At 36.7% G+C, this 14,959-nt stretch overlaps 1 protein-coding gene across 1 annotated transcript in view; it reads right to left on the minus strand.

Moving 5' to 3' along the window:
* Nucleotides 1–2,502: 2,502 nt before the first annotated feature.
* Nucleotides 2,503–14,959, minus strand: part of RSPO2 (R-spondin 2) — a gene marked incomplete at its 3' end in the record, with an annotated part of 35,843 nt that continues 23,386 nt past the window's right edge. The window contains 2 exon segments of the mRNA XM_010179678.1: nt 2,503–2,757; nt 3,757–3,900. Coding sequence (XP_010177980.1) covers nt 2,503–2,757; nt 3,757–3,900 — 399 coding nt within the window.

Raw genomic sequence — 14,959 nt, forward strand, 5'->3', positions numbered from 1 at the left:
TTGCTACTTCACAGTGAGTAAGAAAGACATTTTGAGTGTCTAATGGGGCAACCTGCTAACTAAATTAAATATGATAAAGGAATTGTATCTTAGACCAGTCATACTTCAAAGCAGGAGTTTTGGACAGGACAATCTCCATGGTTTCCTTACCCGCAGAGATAACGAGACCTGGGGGCAACTTTCCCCAGGCACTAACACCACTAACACACTAAGTGGGGGAGAGAAAGGAGTTTATACTCTGGCTGGTGTTTTATATGACTGCACAGAAGCAGTATGAAGCATCAGCATTCAGTGCAGAGAGTTCAAACCTGCAGTTCTGTACATATTTACTTTTATTTCTGAGAACACAGGCAGGGAATTCCACACCCCAGGAGAACAGGAGAGGACTGTAATCGTTAGGATTTACTGAAGCCATGGTTATGAGTACTACAGGCCTTTCACACTGAATTTGTATTTGCAGCAACAAATTTCCTGGTAAGTAGAGAAAATATGCAGAGATTTGGTCAAAGATCCTGATATAGACTAAGCAATGAGTTTCCTAACTCTGAGGAAAGCTCACCACTGTGCCTCTGAACAGATAAAATTTGAGAGGTAAATCTTTAATTAATGACCTGAACTGCTGTACAAGAAAATCTGAAATAATATAAGAGCATCTGCTACAAAAAGGTATGCATGTTCAATAGCTCCAGATTACCATGGTTACATGAGCATATTACAGCACTCAAATATCGTGGTTTACCTAAGTACACTTCTCAAACTATTTACAACAACTTGAAAAATTTGTATCCTAAGTTATCAAGACTAACCCACACCTGCAAATTTCTACTTGCCAGGAGTTTATATCGAAGCTGGACATTGCATCCATGAAATACCACTTCAAGCTAAAAAAGAAAATACTGATTGGAGATTTTGTAGAACTTCACACAGGCTCTTTATTCTTTTTTCCCATTTTAGCAGTAAAACATCTCCCCAGTTGATCTGATCGCTACTCACATCAGGGCTTCAGTTTGTTAGAAGTAACTGAAACAGCTCACCCACCCAAGCAGGCTGCAAGCACTCGTAAGTGTAGCTACCTTGATGGAGATGCAGCTGACTTGCATTCAAGGTACCATGAGACACGCATTATGGCAGCCCAAATCAGCCTTGATTTTTTACTTTTTCTTCTTCCTTCCTCTAGAGAAGTTCATTTTGTAGCTTCCATTCTTTAATGTCTGAGAAGTTTATTTAGTTTGCCAATAACCTGTGCTGTACAATGCACCCCACATGTGTATGAGTGCAAGGAGTGGGAGAAGGAGGAAGAGTGCATAACAGACTCAGTTAACCTAGATAACAGAGAATCAACTTTATATTCTCTTCCAGATTGTGTCAGGGTTCTGGAGGCAAAAATGAAGTTTGCATGGATTTAATCTGTAAACTAAAACTATGTATAATTTTCATACATACTGGTGGGTGGCACATTCAAGCCAAGAGAGACATATTCAACAATGCCAGAACACAAAAGACACCTATTTATGTGCCTATTCTAAGATTATTTCAGTTTTAGCTTACTAATGGGTTACGGCTTTTCTCAGGACTCTTCAACCCTTTATTCCTTTATATTTCTCTGATCTCACTGTTCACTCAGCTTGCAGCAGAAGGTTGAACTAGAGAGCTCTCAAAGTCCCTTCAAGCCTGAACCTTTCTGTAATCCTATGACTCCAAAAGAAATGGCATCATTATCACCTGTTGATCACCCACCTCTCCTACAAATTCTGAAAGCTCTAAATGTTCAATCCACACAAGTGGATATATAATAATATATATAATAATTTCAATTTAAATGATAACAAAAACTCCTTTCTACCAGTGACGCATCTCCACTTTGGGGTCTACAAAATTGAACGCAAATTTAAAATTCCATTTCTTTTTTCAAATCAGCATCACTACTTAAGTCTTAGAACACCATGATAAAGAAATCTGATTATTCCTTTCATCTACTTGCGGTAATTGCCATAAGCTGTTCTCATGCTGAAAAGCTCAGTATCTATCACTGTTCTGCTCGTATCACATCTAGCATAGTTTGGCCCTGATCTACAGTATTCAGAACAAGTAACACATTCCAGCTAATAGCTCCAGCTAGCAATGCCATGTGTAACTTCATCTAACTTAAATACCATCAAACCAGCACTGGGTGTGCCACCTGCAGAGAGGTTCAGAATCATGATCTTTCCTGCAACGCACAGAGCAATTAGTTATTCCACCATCACCACCATTTTTATGCTGAAGCCCAAACTGCATTATGTTGCAGTACTTCAGCAAGGCATCTCTTTGAAAAGGTCTCATTACCACCCCAGGAAAAACAGTTTCACAGTCTACTGAGAGACTATTCACTCCCATGCTGAGCCTTTCCCTGGAATCTTGCTGCACAAAATAGGACTGTTGTAGTACTGCTGCCTTTCAGCCTTGTCTGGCAGAGCAGAGACAGGATTTCCCCTTCAGCTGAGAAGAAACAGCCCTTTTTACACATTAGAAGTGGGATTTCAGTTAAGAAAAGCTCATAAAGATTTTTGTGGCATGGACTGTGCTTACCTCCTGGACAATGCCTCATGGCCATTTTACACCGTCTGGATTCTGCAATGGTTGGGCACGGTATCGTGTCTTTTGCTGGCTTCTTCACAATTTGTCTTGTTCTTGTTTCCAGACCCCACTTAAATCCACATGTTTTGTTATTTCTGCTGCAAGTTCCCCACTCACTCCATTGACCCACTTCACAGCCTTCTGACAAAGCAAAAGAAAACACGAGTTAGCAATTCTACTGTTTTTTCTTTTTTTTTCATTAGGAAGAATATACTATTAGAAGGCACCACTTAAAAGCTTTACTGTTAACAGGCAAAAACTTAGAAACAAAATTAAAATATCTTACAGAACCTGAAAGAATCTTTTTAGCTGACAACAACCTGAGCATAAAACTAGACTGACCATTTTAGTTCCAAATATTCAAAAACCCTCCTAAATTCATGAGATCAATTTAAATTTTTCCATTTTTAATAAATAAATCCCATTTGGTTGTCACCTGGATTTGCAAAGCTCAAGAGTTCATACTTCCAGGTCCTCTCCATCCTGAAATGCAAAGGACACTCTTGAAAGCAAGTCTGTTCTGACAGAATTCCCAGGCTTTAAGATAAAACACCAAATCGTGAGACTTGAAAAATATTGTAAGAACTGCCAATGCTGGCTTGGAGTTATAGAGTACATTTCTACTAAAATCACTTATTTGGTGGTTTATATTTGTTCCTTGTTAGTAGAAAAGGGGAGAGCTGCAAAGAAACTAAAAATTAATTTGAAGCCCAGATGCTACAGAAATTCCATCTGCCCTGCCCCTGGGTTCTGGCCTTGGTAAAAGGCAAAATAAGCAGGTAGTTTTATGACAACAAGAATCCAACAAAGACATCACTGACTTAAAGTTCTAATGCAAAAATTTGCCCTCCTGAAATCTTACAAATTCTGATCATACCAGTTGATTTACAGTTATGAGGACAGAACTTTCTGATGAAGAACAAAATGGCATTCCCAATAATGCAAAATTTCAAAGTTTGTTATTATTATCATCATCATGAGTTAAAGAGATCCAGACACAACTCATTAGTGAATATTTCTTGATTTCTTTTGCAAGGGGGCCAAGTTCAAATACTCAAAATGCTAAGCATTATGAGTATTTGAACCAGGCCCCCTTGCAAAAGAGCTGCTCCAGCAGCCCTGCGGAGCTGGAGGACTCACCCACACATTCCATCAGCTCTTCCAAGGCTGCAAATCCAGGGGGGCATCCTCGGAAGCAGCGGCCTCTGTGCGAGTAGAAGCCAGCTTTGCATTTGGTACAAAAGTCTCTGCTAAAGCAGGAGTCGCAGTTTTCTATTCTGCATCCTGAATCAAAAGGATCATAAGGAACGAGACAGCTAAGTTAGGGTAAGACTAAAAATGAAAGGATTTATAAAGCAATAAAATAGTAAAACCAGAAGTGCTATAATGCTGAATACTGTCATGCGGCAATCTACCTCCTCAACAACAGAAATTAATTGTAATTATTTACCACATTTTTCTCTACACCCTTTTAATCCTATTGTTTTAATCAAGACTGTAGATAAAACCTCTAACTAAGTGGTATTTCAATTAATCATATCTTTTTGGAGGACAAATGTTCAATGTAACTATTCTTGTGTTTAAGTAATTTTGAGGAAAATAAAATGTGACAGACTATTTTGAGAAGCGTGCATGTTCTATATGTACTGTATTCAGTTTATTATTTGTCATTGAAAGCAGGATTCAGTTTTTTTTCCATAAGTTGACCCTATGAATAGCTGAATGAATGCTTTTATGTGCTATGTTTGATTTCCATATCTACATATATGCCTCTGCTACCATGCAATAAACCTCAGTCTTTCTGGATATAACTCCTACTCATTATTAGTGAAGTAAATCCATAAAAAATAGCCATTATTAAATGACTAAAAGACATAAAGCTATAACCAACAGCAAAAAAAATGCAATTGCCTTTTGAAATACTAGATTTCTTTGAAAATCAAGAGAAATATAGATTGCAGACTCAGAAGCAGACTGTTCAGAAACATTCTATTCCATACTAAAGCATGGCAACTTGGAAATGAACTAGATACCAACAATTATATGCACACCTGAAAAGTAAAAATACTTAGATGGAGACTTACAAAAGTCAGTCATACATACCTACAAAAAAATGCCAGGGAAAAATGTTCCAAAGATTAAAAAGTAAAAGCCATTATAACTGGAATAGTAATAATCACTTCAACATTAATTTAAATAATCTAACCCCTCAGCTAACATGCTTAATTTAGATGAACTACACTAACAGTATCCTGTCTGCAACTATCTGAAGTCACAGGAGGAATTAATTGTAATTCATTTCGTGCAGCAATACACCAATCTTTTTGGTCACTTATGTCATTCATTTATTCTTCATTCTTTTCTAAAGAAAAAAACTTCACAAACCATAATGACTTTTCAAATAGCTATTGGTAAATATCCCCTAACACTTCAAATTTAGCTAATCCTTATTAAACAGATTTTAATATTTCTTCTTGAACTTCAGCAGGCCAAAATGGGGCAAACCACAGCACTTATACTGCTATTCTTTGTTAGTAATTAGGGAAATATGAGGCTTTTCAGATCAGATTTCTCATGGTATTGGACAATAAATTAGGTGGACCACATGAAAAGAAAAAAAAAAAATATATATATCTACTTCAACAGCTGGTACACCTTTCTTTGATTAGAAGGAATGTGAACATCAGTTTGAAGTCTTCCACTGCCAAAGGAAAACTCTGCAAGCTCTATTTAGACATACACATAACCCCCATGCTACCAACTCCAGTGTCCAGCATCTCTCAAAAGGGCTTTTAGAACATGTGTTTAAATCAGCAGCACAAGTTGGGCTTCTCATCCACAGTTTGGTTTATAGGAAACTCCCAAGAATGACAATTTGTTTCTCATGAGGTTTGAGTGAGTCTCCAAAGAACAGGAGATCCATGCTCACACACTGACCCTGCAAAATCACTTCCTCAGATTAATGTGACTACAAGGCAAAATGAGAAGGTGGGTTGCTCTGGAGATGTACTGCAATAGTTAATTGTAAATCTGGTTTGTTACACTCAAGATGTACTGCGAGATGTACTAATTGCAATGCTTGAATCCAATGTGTTTGAATATTCAGAGTACATATTTGCCTCTTGCCCACCCACACAAGACAATTTGAAAAGACATCAAGGTTTATTCCAAATCATTTAGTCCAATGATGAGGTGCAGAACAGAATATTAAAAGAAAAATTAGCATCATATGACCTTCCCTCACATCCAAGTGACGCAAGTATATTTTTGAAATAACGTTTTAACTATTGCTTTCAAAACGTGTTAGGGAGTAACATGTTTAAAATTTACTCCATTCGAAATTCTTTGGGTGGAAGAAGGATAAAATGAAAAACTTTTAGCATAAGTTGCCTTTCGATATCATATAAACATGCTTAGCAGGTGTAAGCCTGCCTCATCCTGTGCTGGGGATATCCTCCACAAAATTATTGCTGTTTAACAGTACACAAGGAATACCTCATGTTTAAATACTAAACTAACAGATCAATTTTCTTTCAGTTTCTTCATCATACTTCAAAATTCCCATCCTATTTATATTTTTTGCTTTGCCTTCTGTGCTGGTTTTCTTTTGTATCACAATAGAGTCCTTGCCATGATAATCATATTTTGGAAGCATCAGTACAGGCTTCCAGGTTAAGGTTGGGTGGAGTTTTCAGTCAAGGCAGTTTATTTTCAGTTTTTTCCTATGAAGATAAATTAGTCCAAACATGAAATGTCTATTATTTGATCTGTATCAGATGCAATTTACAGGAAAATACGGAAAGAGTATTAGGAATATTTTAGGAATTCTGCAATTAAGACATTAATTCACCAGTGATACTCAGTACAACACTTGGGGTTTCTGGGTGCTAATTGCAATGATAATTTAACTCAGTAGTAGACCACACTGTAGCTGAAGTTCAACTGAGATTTACAGCTACTCCTTTTTGTCATCCTCCATACACTCTGTTTCAAGTCATGAAGTGTGCTGGCGCAGCTCTGTCTTCCTGGGATTTTAAAATAAAATTTAAATAAACTCAACTAAAGAGTTAAAGAAGATAAGTACTAACTAAAAGCTAACTTTCCAGAAGTCTACTTCTAATTACAAACCATCCTTGGAGTAGTTATTAAAAAAAAAGAAATTTTAAAGAGTTTATTTTATTGGTGCCTAGCTTCATTTTTTCATATTGTTTAAATGCTTTTTGGGTAAATTTTATTTTTTTTTAATGAAAGTGTTACTAATAAATTATTTTAACTATGACTGAGGTTAGTAAGTTAGGTTAAATGAATTCTTTAAATTCTTTTGCTTTAACAACTAAATGTACCAAAATGAAGAGAGAATATTTTTAGTTGGACTGCTAAAGAATGTTGATACTTCATTATGAATATTAAGATATATTACTTTGGAAATTAGTTTATGTCAAATTTTATATTTCTAATTGTTAATTGGCATTATTATCTATGCATGCTTTGTTAAATGTCAGTCTTAACGGAAGTATATTGCAAACTTCAAATTATTTTTTTGTATTCTATTATTTAAATAATAAATTGGATAATAAATGAATAATCTAGAACAAAACTTACAGAAGAGATGTTTGACATAATACACAATAATTAAGAAAACCGGTATTTAAAAAATATTATACTATTTTGTATAAAAGATGAAACAAAAAACAAAGACTTTTTTTAAAGTTAATGACCTTTACTGCTTTCTTCTGATTGCCACAGATTTCAACCCTTCACACTTTCTGATCTCTGTATCTTATGCCTAACTCTGGAGAAGGAAAGCAAAATCTTTCCTACTTTTCAAAACTACTTTCTAAATCCTTTGCCTTTAAATTAACTAGTTGTCTTACTGATATAATTCTAATAAACTTTTTTTTTGATCTGGAGAAGGTTCTTGTCAGAAGCAATTTTACTACTTCAATTTACTAGCTATAGATCCAATCACTTTTCTCACCAGTTCAGTGGTTTCATTTTCCTTATGATTTCAGTAGCTAAACCATGCTGATAGTGTGTTCTTTTTATTCTACTTAAAAGATTACCTAGAAGTAATTACAACACCAAAGGAAACAAGACCAAAACACTTGAGCATAGCTAAGATTTTAGACCCAAGGAGCTCTTTAGAGGAAAGAAACAGTTACTGCATAACCCACAGTATTCTTCAGAAATGTTTTGATAAATAGATAGAAAACGTTGTCCACTGGATGTTTTAAGATAGACAAAAGTAACTGCCTGGTGATTCCAGAAGCAGCAAGGAGAGGGAGCCCGAAGTAGAAGCCTTGGAAGCACAGGGAAAGATACGATGGTTTGATGGGAGAGAGAGCTGATAAATTCAGCCATGCAGAAGAGCCCCAAAGAGCAATCACAGACACCTCTGGCAGGCCTACCATACAGGTAGGGCAACAATTACAAGGCTGGAAACCTAATCTTCAGAACCTTGGAGTGAAGAAGTAAAAGGTGCTTCATTGTTGCTGTCCCCATTCATTCATTGTTGCTAGCAACAACAGGTCTGTAGGTTAGGGGCAGACACTCATGAGTCCCTACTTCCTCCTTCCCTTGTATTCAATTTGCAGCATCTTGTCAAGGGTCTGCTTCCTACCAGACCTTAAATGCCTTTTAGTCCTGCTCAGCATCATGTCTTCCCACTGCCTCTACTACCCTCTACATAGCCAGGACCTCTCAGACTCATCATAACACTCTTACCGCAGCCCTTCTAGCACAATCTCATATTTTCTTTCCAGTGTTTCTATCTTGGGAAAATCAGAAGGTCAAATATTTGCTTCCAGCCTTCCATGTGAAAGGTATAAAACACCCTCAAAAGCCACTTCTGTACGGAGAACACACATCTTCCTCTGGTACCATCCTCACACAACTGGACTTCAAAAAAGCCCTCAGAGAGGCCCAGAGAAATCTGCTGGTACATCTGATCACCACAGCCTATTTCTAAACAGATGAATTTTTAAAAAAAATTTACACTATACTTTCCATAAGAGTTGTATGTAAATGCTAAAAAAAAAAACAAAATTCGGACTGTACTGAAGGCAAAAGGTCCTAAATGCTTCAGCAAGGTCAGCTTTAAACTAACAACTTTCTTATCCCATCGGATAGACCAGAGCCCACTGCAATGACTTTAATGAGCAAAATTAATATTAAAAAAATGAAAGATATATAATCTTTCATGAGAAATGTATATTAATAAAGTGAAATATGGGAACTGAAGAGCAGCAGTACTCCAAAAATTAGAAAAGCTAACTTTCTAGAAGTCTATTTTCAATCACAAGCTGTCACTGAAGTGGTTATAAATTTACAGCTCCATGACTTTGCCTCCCATGGGAAAGGGTGAAAGAGAAGACACTGCTTTGTCTGGTCAAGCTAAGCTGGGCTGAAATTAGGCAGAAGTGCTTTGCTCAAGTATCTTCAGTGTTCAGACAAAACAAAACGAAACAAAAACTTACTCATTGAACAGAGCTCTGAAATGTTGATTTACGGGACAAGATACATAACTTCTCCAATGGAAAGTCTATTGATACTGTGCAATCTTTTAATTTAGGCTAACAGGACAGTAAGAACTTGAACGACTGACATTTCAGTAGAGCACAAGGGCAGATTACAATATGTAAAAGTGCCTTCATGCTTGAGAGCAGTTACAGAACATGCTCAAGAAAGAAACATAACTACATAAGCTTATGCTGTCCCGTGCCTTAGGCCAGGAAACCTAACAAACTGAAGGACCAAACTCTTTGGTTCTACAGAGGAGGAAAACAAAAAAGATCATAATATCTCTCTTAAAAAAGGCCATTGTCAGAAAAGAATCCAAAGACAAATTTAAAACATCTTCAGCTTTGCTTACTGAAACAGAGTGATGAAAGATAAGTTATGTAAAGTTCCCCTTTCCTTAATTTTCAGTGAACTCTAGCATCCCATTGCACTTAAGAAGAAAATTATTTCTGAAGTGTTTCTACATACACACCAGATTTTTATAAAAGTAACAGCTATGAGGAACATTTCAGTCAAGGTTATGGCAACCAGTCTGGTCTGTAAGAAGTGTCTTTAGCTGGTCAGCAATAAAACAATTGTATTTAGCCTTTATAATCTCATTTATATTGACTCAAATGTTCCTCTGGCGTTTACTTGAATATCATAAAAAACCCAAATCTGATTGATGTCGATGAAACTTAAAATATTTATATAAAACTACATACATGGTAAATTACTGAACTCCAGAAGGAGAAAGTCTAGATTACAAATCATGCCCAAATTAGAGATACATTTTAAGCAGATGAATCACAGTGATATTTCTGTGACCTGCTTTGACTTCCCGACAGTCATGATAAGCCACTCCTACTCATTCTTCTTTTAAAATAAGCATTAAAGAATTGACAGACTTACACGTTAGAGAAGGAAACTAAAGCCTGGAAGTTCAAAATACAAATTCAGATATTGAATTAAATCTAGACTCGGGTGCATATGCCTGTTACTTAAAAAAAAAAAAAAAAAAAAAAAAAAGTATGTGCTCCTGTAAACAGCTTCTTTCTGCACTATAATTACAGTGAGTATAATGTTACCAGAACAAATATTGTGTCCAGTTCTGGGCCCCTCAGTTCAAGAAGGATAGGGAACTGCTGGAGAGAGTCCAGCGTAGGGCTACAAAGATGACCAAGGGAGTCAAGCATCTCCCTTATGAGGAAAGGCTGAGGGAGCTGGGTCTCTTTAGTTTGCAGAACAGGAGACTGAGGGGAGACCTCATTCATGTTTATAAATATTTAAAGGGTGAGTGTCACGAGGATGGAGCCAGGCTCTTCTCGGTGACAAACAATGATAGGACAAGGGGTAACGGACACAAACTGGAACACAGGAGGTTCCACTTAAATTTGAGAAGAAACTTCTTCTCAGTGAGGGTGACAGAGCACTGGAACAGGCTGCCCAGAGAGGCTGTGGAGTCTCCTTCTCTGGAGACATTCAAAACCTGCCTGGACGCCTTCCTGTGTAACCTCATCTAGGTGTTCCTGCTCTGGCAGGGGGATTGGACTGGATGATCTTTTGAGGTCCCTTCCAATCCCTAACATTCTGTGATTCTGTGAAATACCATCCATCCATAGTAAATTTATCACTGGCTTATAAGGTAATGCAGAATAAGCTGAACTGTAGAGAAATATAATGCTTTTGAAGCTCAAAACAACGCATACAATTTTCCATATTGAGCTGCATGTGCTTCATATTTAAACATACCTTAACAAGAAGGTTTTCTATATTATGTTCTCATAGTAAGAGCAATGTGATTAATTTTAAGGTCAAAAGAGGTCTATCTCAGCTGTAAAAAGTAATTACTCATTTGTAAAGTACCTTTACTGACATGCATAATCTTGAATATTTTACACAAGGCTTATTTTGCCTTAGTGAAAGATTCATATTCAGTAGTGTCTCCATCGTCACATTGTCCCTTTCTAAACATAATCAATGTGATTGACTGTCCATCCATAACTCCCTTTATACCACAGATATTTTGTGATACATATAGTGGAAAAGACAGCTGGTCAATTCCTAGTAATGGTGATAACAACAACGATTCACAGCAAGTTTGGCTTCACAGACACCAGTGAAGAGCAGCTGAATATGGGAGAGGGAAGTGAGAACACATGAGGGGATCTGCAAGGGTGGAAACCAGCAACCACCAGCGTAAGAAAGATGACAGTACTGAACAGCTTTGAGATGGAGAGACAGTGATCACCTTTTGCAAAGGGAAGCTGCAGACTGAAGCTGGGGAAAGAAATGTGGCCTTCCTAAATTGAAGAGCTTGGTAGTCTTCGCACTGAAATTGGATCCTTGCTTGAGGCATCGCCTTGTGTTCAAGAAGTCAAAGTAACAGATGATAATTCATTACAGTTAGTGTTTCCCTTTTGAAGGTCTAACTTAGTCTTTCCATTGAGGCATCATTCCAGAGGAGCTGGTTATCCTGGGGAGTGGCAACTGTTGCTTGGTCCAAAGCACCTAAATCTATAGTCTTTCACACTGAGCTCTGACTCACAACACCCTACTCTTCTTGCCTCAAATCTTTCTGCCTCTTCTATCCCAGAACTTCACCTATCTATAGCCAGTTCCCATGCCCATCACATTCATTCCTTCCAACTCCTGCTCTCATCCCTCTGCTGCTCAGTATAACAGCATTTGTGATACAGACTTCATGCTGCCATCCTGACGTATCCATTGGCATTTCACAGCAATCTCTCATTGACCAGCAGCACCTTCTGTGCTAATCCTCTCCAGAACTTCCTGAGCTGGGAGAGACTCCAAAAATCCAGACAGACTACACATTTTATAACTCACCTGGAGGACACAAGGGCACATGAGGAACAGAGACTGTGCTGGCACTAACAAGAGCAGGAGAAAGAGGCAAGGAGCTGAAGAAAGCTGTGATGTGAACAGTTCTTATAGTGGATGAAATATCGGTTGTGCAACCAATAGAAAGAGAACAGCAACCAGAACTTTCAGGAAAGTCACTGAGGAGACAGTAAGGAGAGCAGGAAAACCATGAGCAAAAGAGCTCTAGCTTACAAGGGAATATCTGTAACAGCTATTTAACCTCCTAAAGAGATGTGACTTAGGAAGTTGCAACTTATTACTATTACCATTATTAAGATTTTTAAGGTACAACTTTGGCAGGGGCTGAACATGAGTGCTAGAGAATGAAACAAACAGCCACTTGACTGTAACAGATCCTTAAGTTTACCACAGGTCTACCATTTCATGGAGAGCAATGCTTGGAATACAACATCCTAATTTTAAAATACTATTCTGAGGTTATTTTTTAAAATAATAAACACTTAGCAATACATTTCCAGTATGTTTTAATCTTGATTCATTATTTAGTTGAGATCTTTTAAATAAATGCCAAACCACAGTGTTTTCAATTAGTACTTTACAAATACACAATTGCCCTATTAAATCTAAATTGACTACAGATTTAATAAATCTTAATTGAAAGCACTATGATGATTTCTGTTGCCAGACAGATGGAACAAAACTGTTTTGTCAAAATACAAAGTAACTCAAAATAAATAAATACATATATAAATAAATAAAATCCTTTTGAAGAAGGAAAAGAGTCAAAGAGATAAGGAAAAAAATGTCTATAAAATAACGATAGGTAGACCTCAAATTCTGGCAACCAAGTTCATTTTCAAAATCCTACACGCTATATTAAGCTTATTTTTAAAAGGTAAAGCCATATTTGAAGGACACAAAACACAGAAGTAATGAAAACTATTTCTAAAAAGTCAGAAAAATTATCTTATTTTAAGAAAACAGTGCTGTCCTTGTGGTAATTGAACCCTCTGACAGACAGTTACAATTGTCCTGGCTACAACAGTCTCAGAAGGTCAGATGGTCTTCTACACTGCATAAGAAACAGTCAAGCCATGATTTATTAATGATGTCTTGCTATTTTGCAACAAAGTTTAAAAAATCACTACCTTCTTAATGCAGTGAATTAAATACACGTTTAATACGTGCTCAATTTGTTTAAAAGCTTCTCTTTATCTTGTTTTTCCTTAAAGCGCATGGAAGGGGAAATTACAATTTTAGCAACATTGAGCCCTCCTGTGAGAAAGAAGGTGAACCTAAACAAATGGAATAGCCAAACAAAGCTGAAGGGAGCTGTAATTTCTAAACTCTGAGTACATTCTCCTTCTAAAATTGTAGAGGTTACTATGGATACAGACTAAGTTGAAAGGTTCAAGATAGGCTTGATCCATTAATCAGAGCAATGTTAAACCAACTACCCAGGTGACAGATTTCATCTCACTTGTTAATCCAGTTTTGTTTTTTTCTCAGGAGATTATTTCTTGTGGGAGAAGTTCAGTTCAAAGCCATTAATTATTACAATTTCTTGGAAAACTAACAAAGTGTAGCTCTTCTCCTGGGCATTCTTCTACAGAAGAGTCTCACACTTTCCAATTTTGTGTCAAATGTACTGCATTTTCATGCTGCAGTGTTCAGGAGGAAAATCATCTCCAGCAGGAAACTCTACATAGATTTCAAGAGACAAGCAGGCTCAAAATTACATGATTCACTGTTACTAGAAAAACAGCCTAGAACTACTTAGCAAATTCAGGACACACACACTGCTTATATGTGGAAAAGAAAATTAGTCTTGAAATTCAAAATTTTCATCATTTTAGAGCTGATGCACTTGGCTGTGGTATTTATTGTGTTACATTTGGCACTAGCTATGTTTGGCTTTTAAAATCATGTCAACCTTTTCCATTAAAATATGTTCTATAGCTTCCCTAACAAAAATGGGCAAGTGTTTCGGTAATAAAATGTTGAAGAGCTTTTGTGCTTATAAAGACATTAATAGGGCAGAAATCATTACAACTTAAGTAATTCAAGTCCTGTAACTCCCAAAAGGATTTTTAGCACAGCCAGAATTTTTATTATTTTTAGCTGAGACAATACCATCTGAGCAATGGAGTCTGTAACTAAGCGTACCTGAAAGTATCTAACATCTAGTAGGAAGAAACCTATTCTATTTTTTAAGAATGTTTATTTTATTTCAACTTCAATCCACAAAATTTCTGTGTCTCCAGAATTAAATGTCTGTGCCATGCAAGATCACCAAACCAAGAACAAAAATGATGTGATTTATAAATACACTAGTTGGCAGTTACACTAAAATAAAAACATACAATACAAAATCATTGGAGAGGAACCAGGACTGGTCAGTAAATGCAACTGCATCATTATTCTCACAAGGGGAGACTGTCAAAGGCATGAGTAAAATATCCAATGCTCAACACATGCCAGTACGGGTTGGACACAACTCACATTTATGCTTTTAAAAACCAATCCTGTAATTCAGGGAAAAAGGCCACTTTCTGTAAGTGGTAAAAATGAAAAAAAGCTATATTGAATTCATCATCCACCTTCTGCAAATAACTTTTCTTTTTAAAAAAGTAAAGAAAGACTGCCAGTATAGACTGCTTTCCCTATCTCACAAGCACAGGCTAATATAGATAAATTCATCTATTTCCCAGAACTGTAACTATATTCAAAAATATTTTTTACCTGGGCAAGTTTTTACAGCCCAATTTTTTAAAGCTTTCAAGTGGACAAGTTGCTGAATTCACAAACGTGTTATGAGAATTAAGGCCAAGATCCTAAATTACTTTACAGAAGGGATACATAAACCATATACTGGTCTCATTTAATTTTTCATCAAAACCTGGCCACCTGGTACAGATTAGGCAGCACTCAGCAGTATTACAAAGCAGTTGGGAACACGACGTGAAGAATACCATATCCATGGAGCCCACACAGGGAATCG

The sequence above is a fragment of the Mesitornis unicolor genome, unplaced genomic scaffold, assembly GCF_000695765.1.
Source record: "Mesitornis unicolor isolate BGI_N332 unplaced genomic scaffold, ASM69576v1 scaffold2220, whole genome shotgun sequence".
Classification (NCBI taxonomy): Eukaryota; Metazoa; Chordata; class Aves; order Mesitornithiformes; family Mesitornithidae; genus Mesitornis; species Mesitornis unicolor.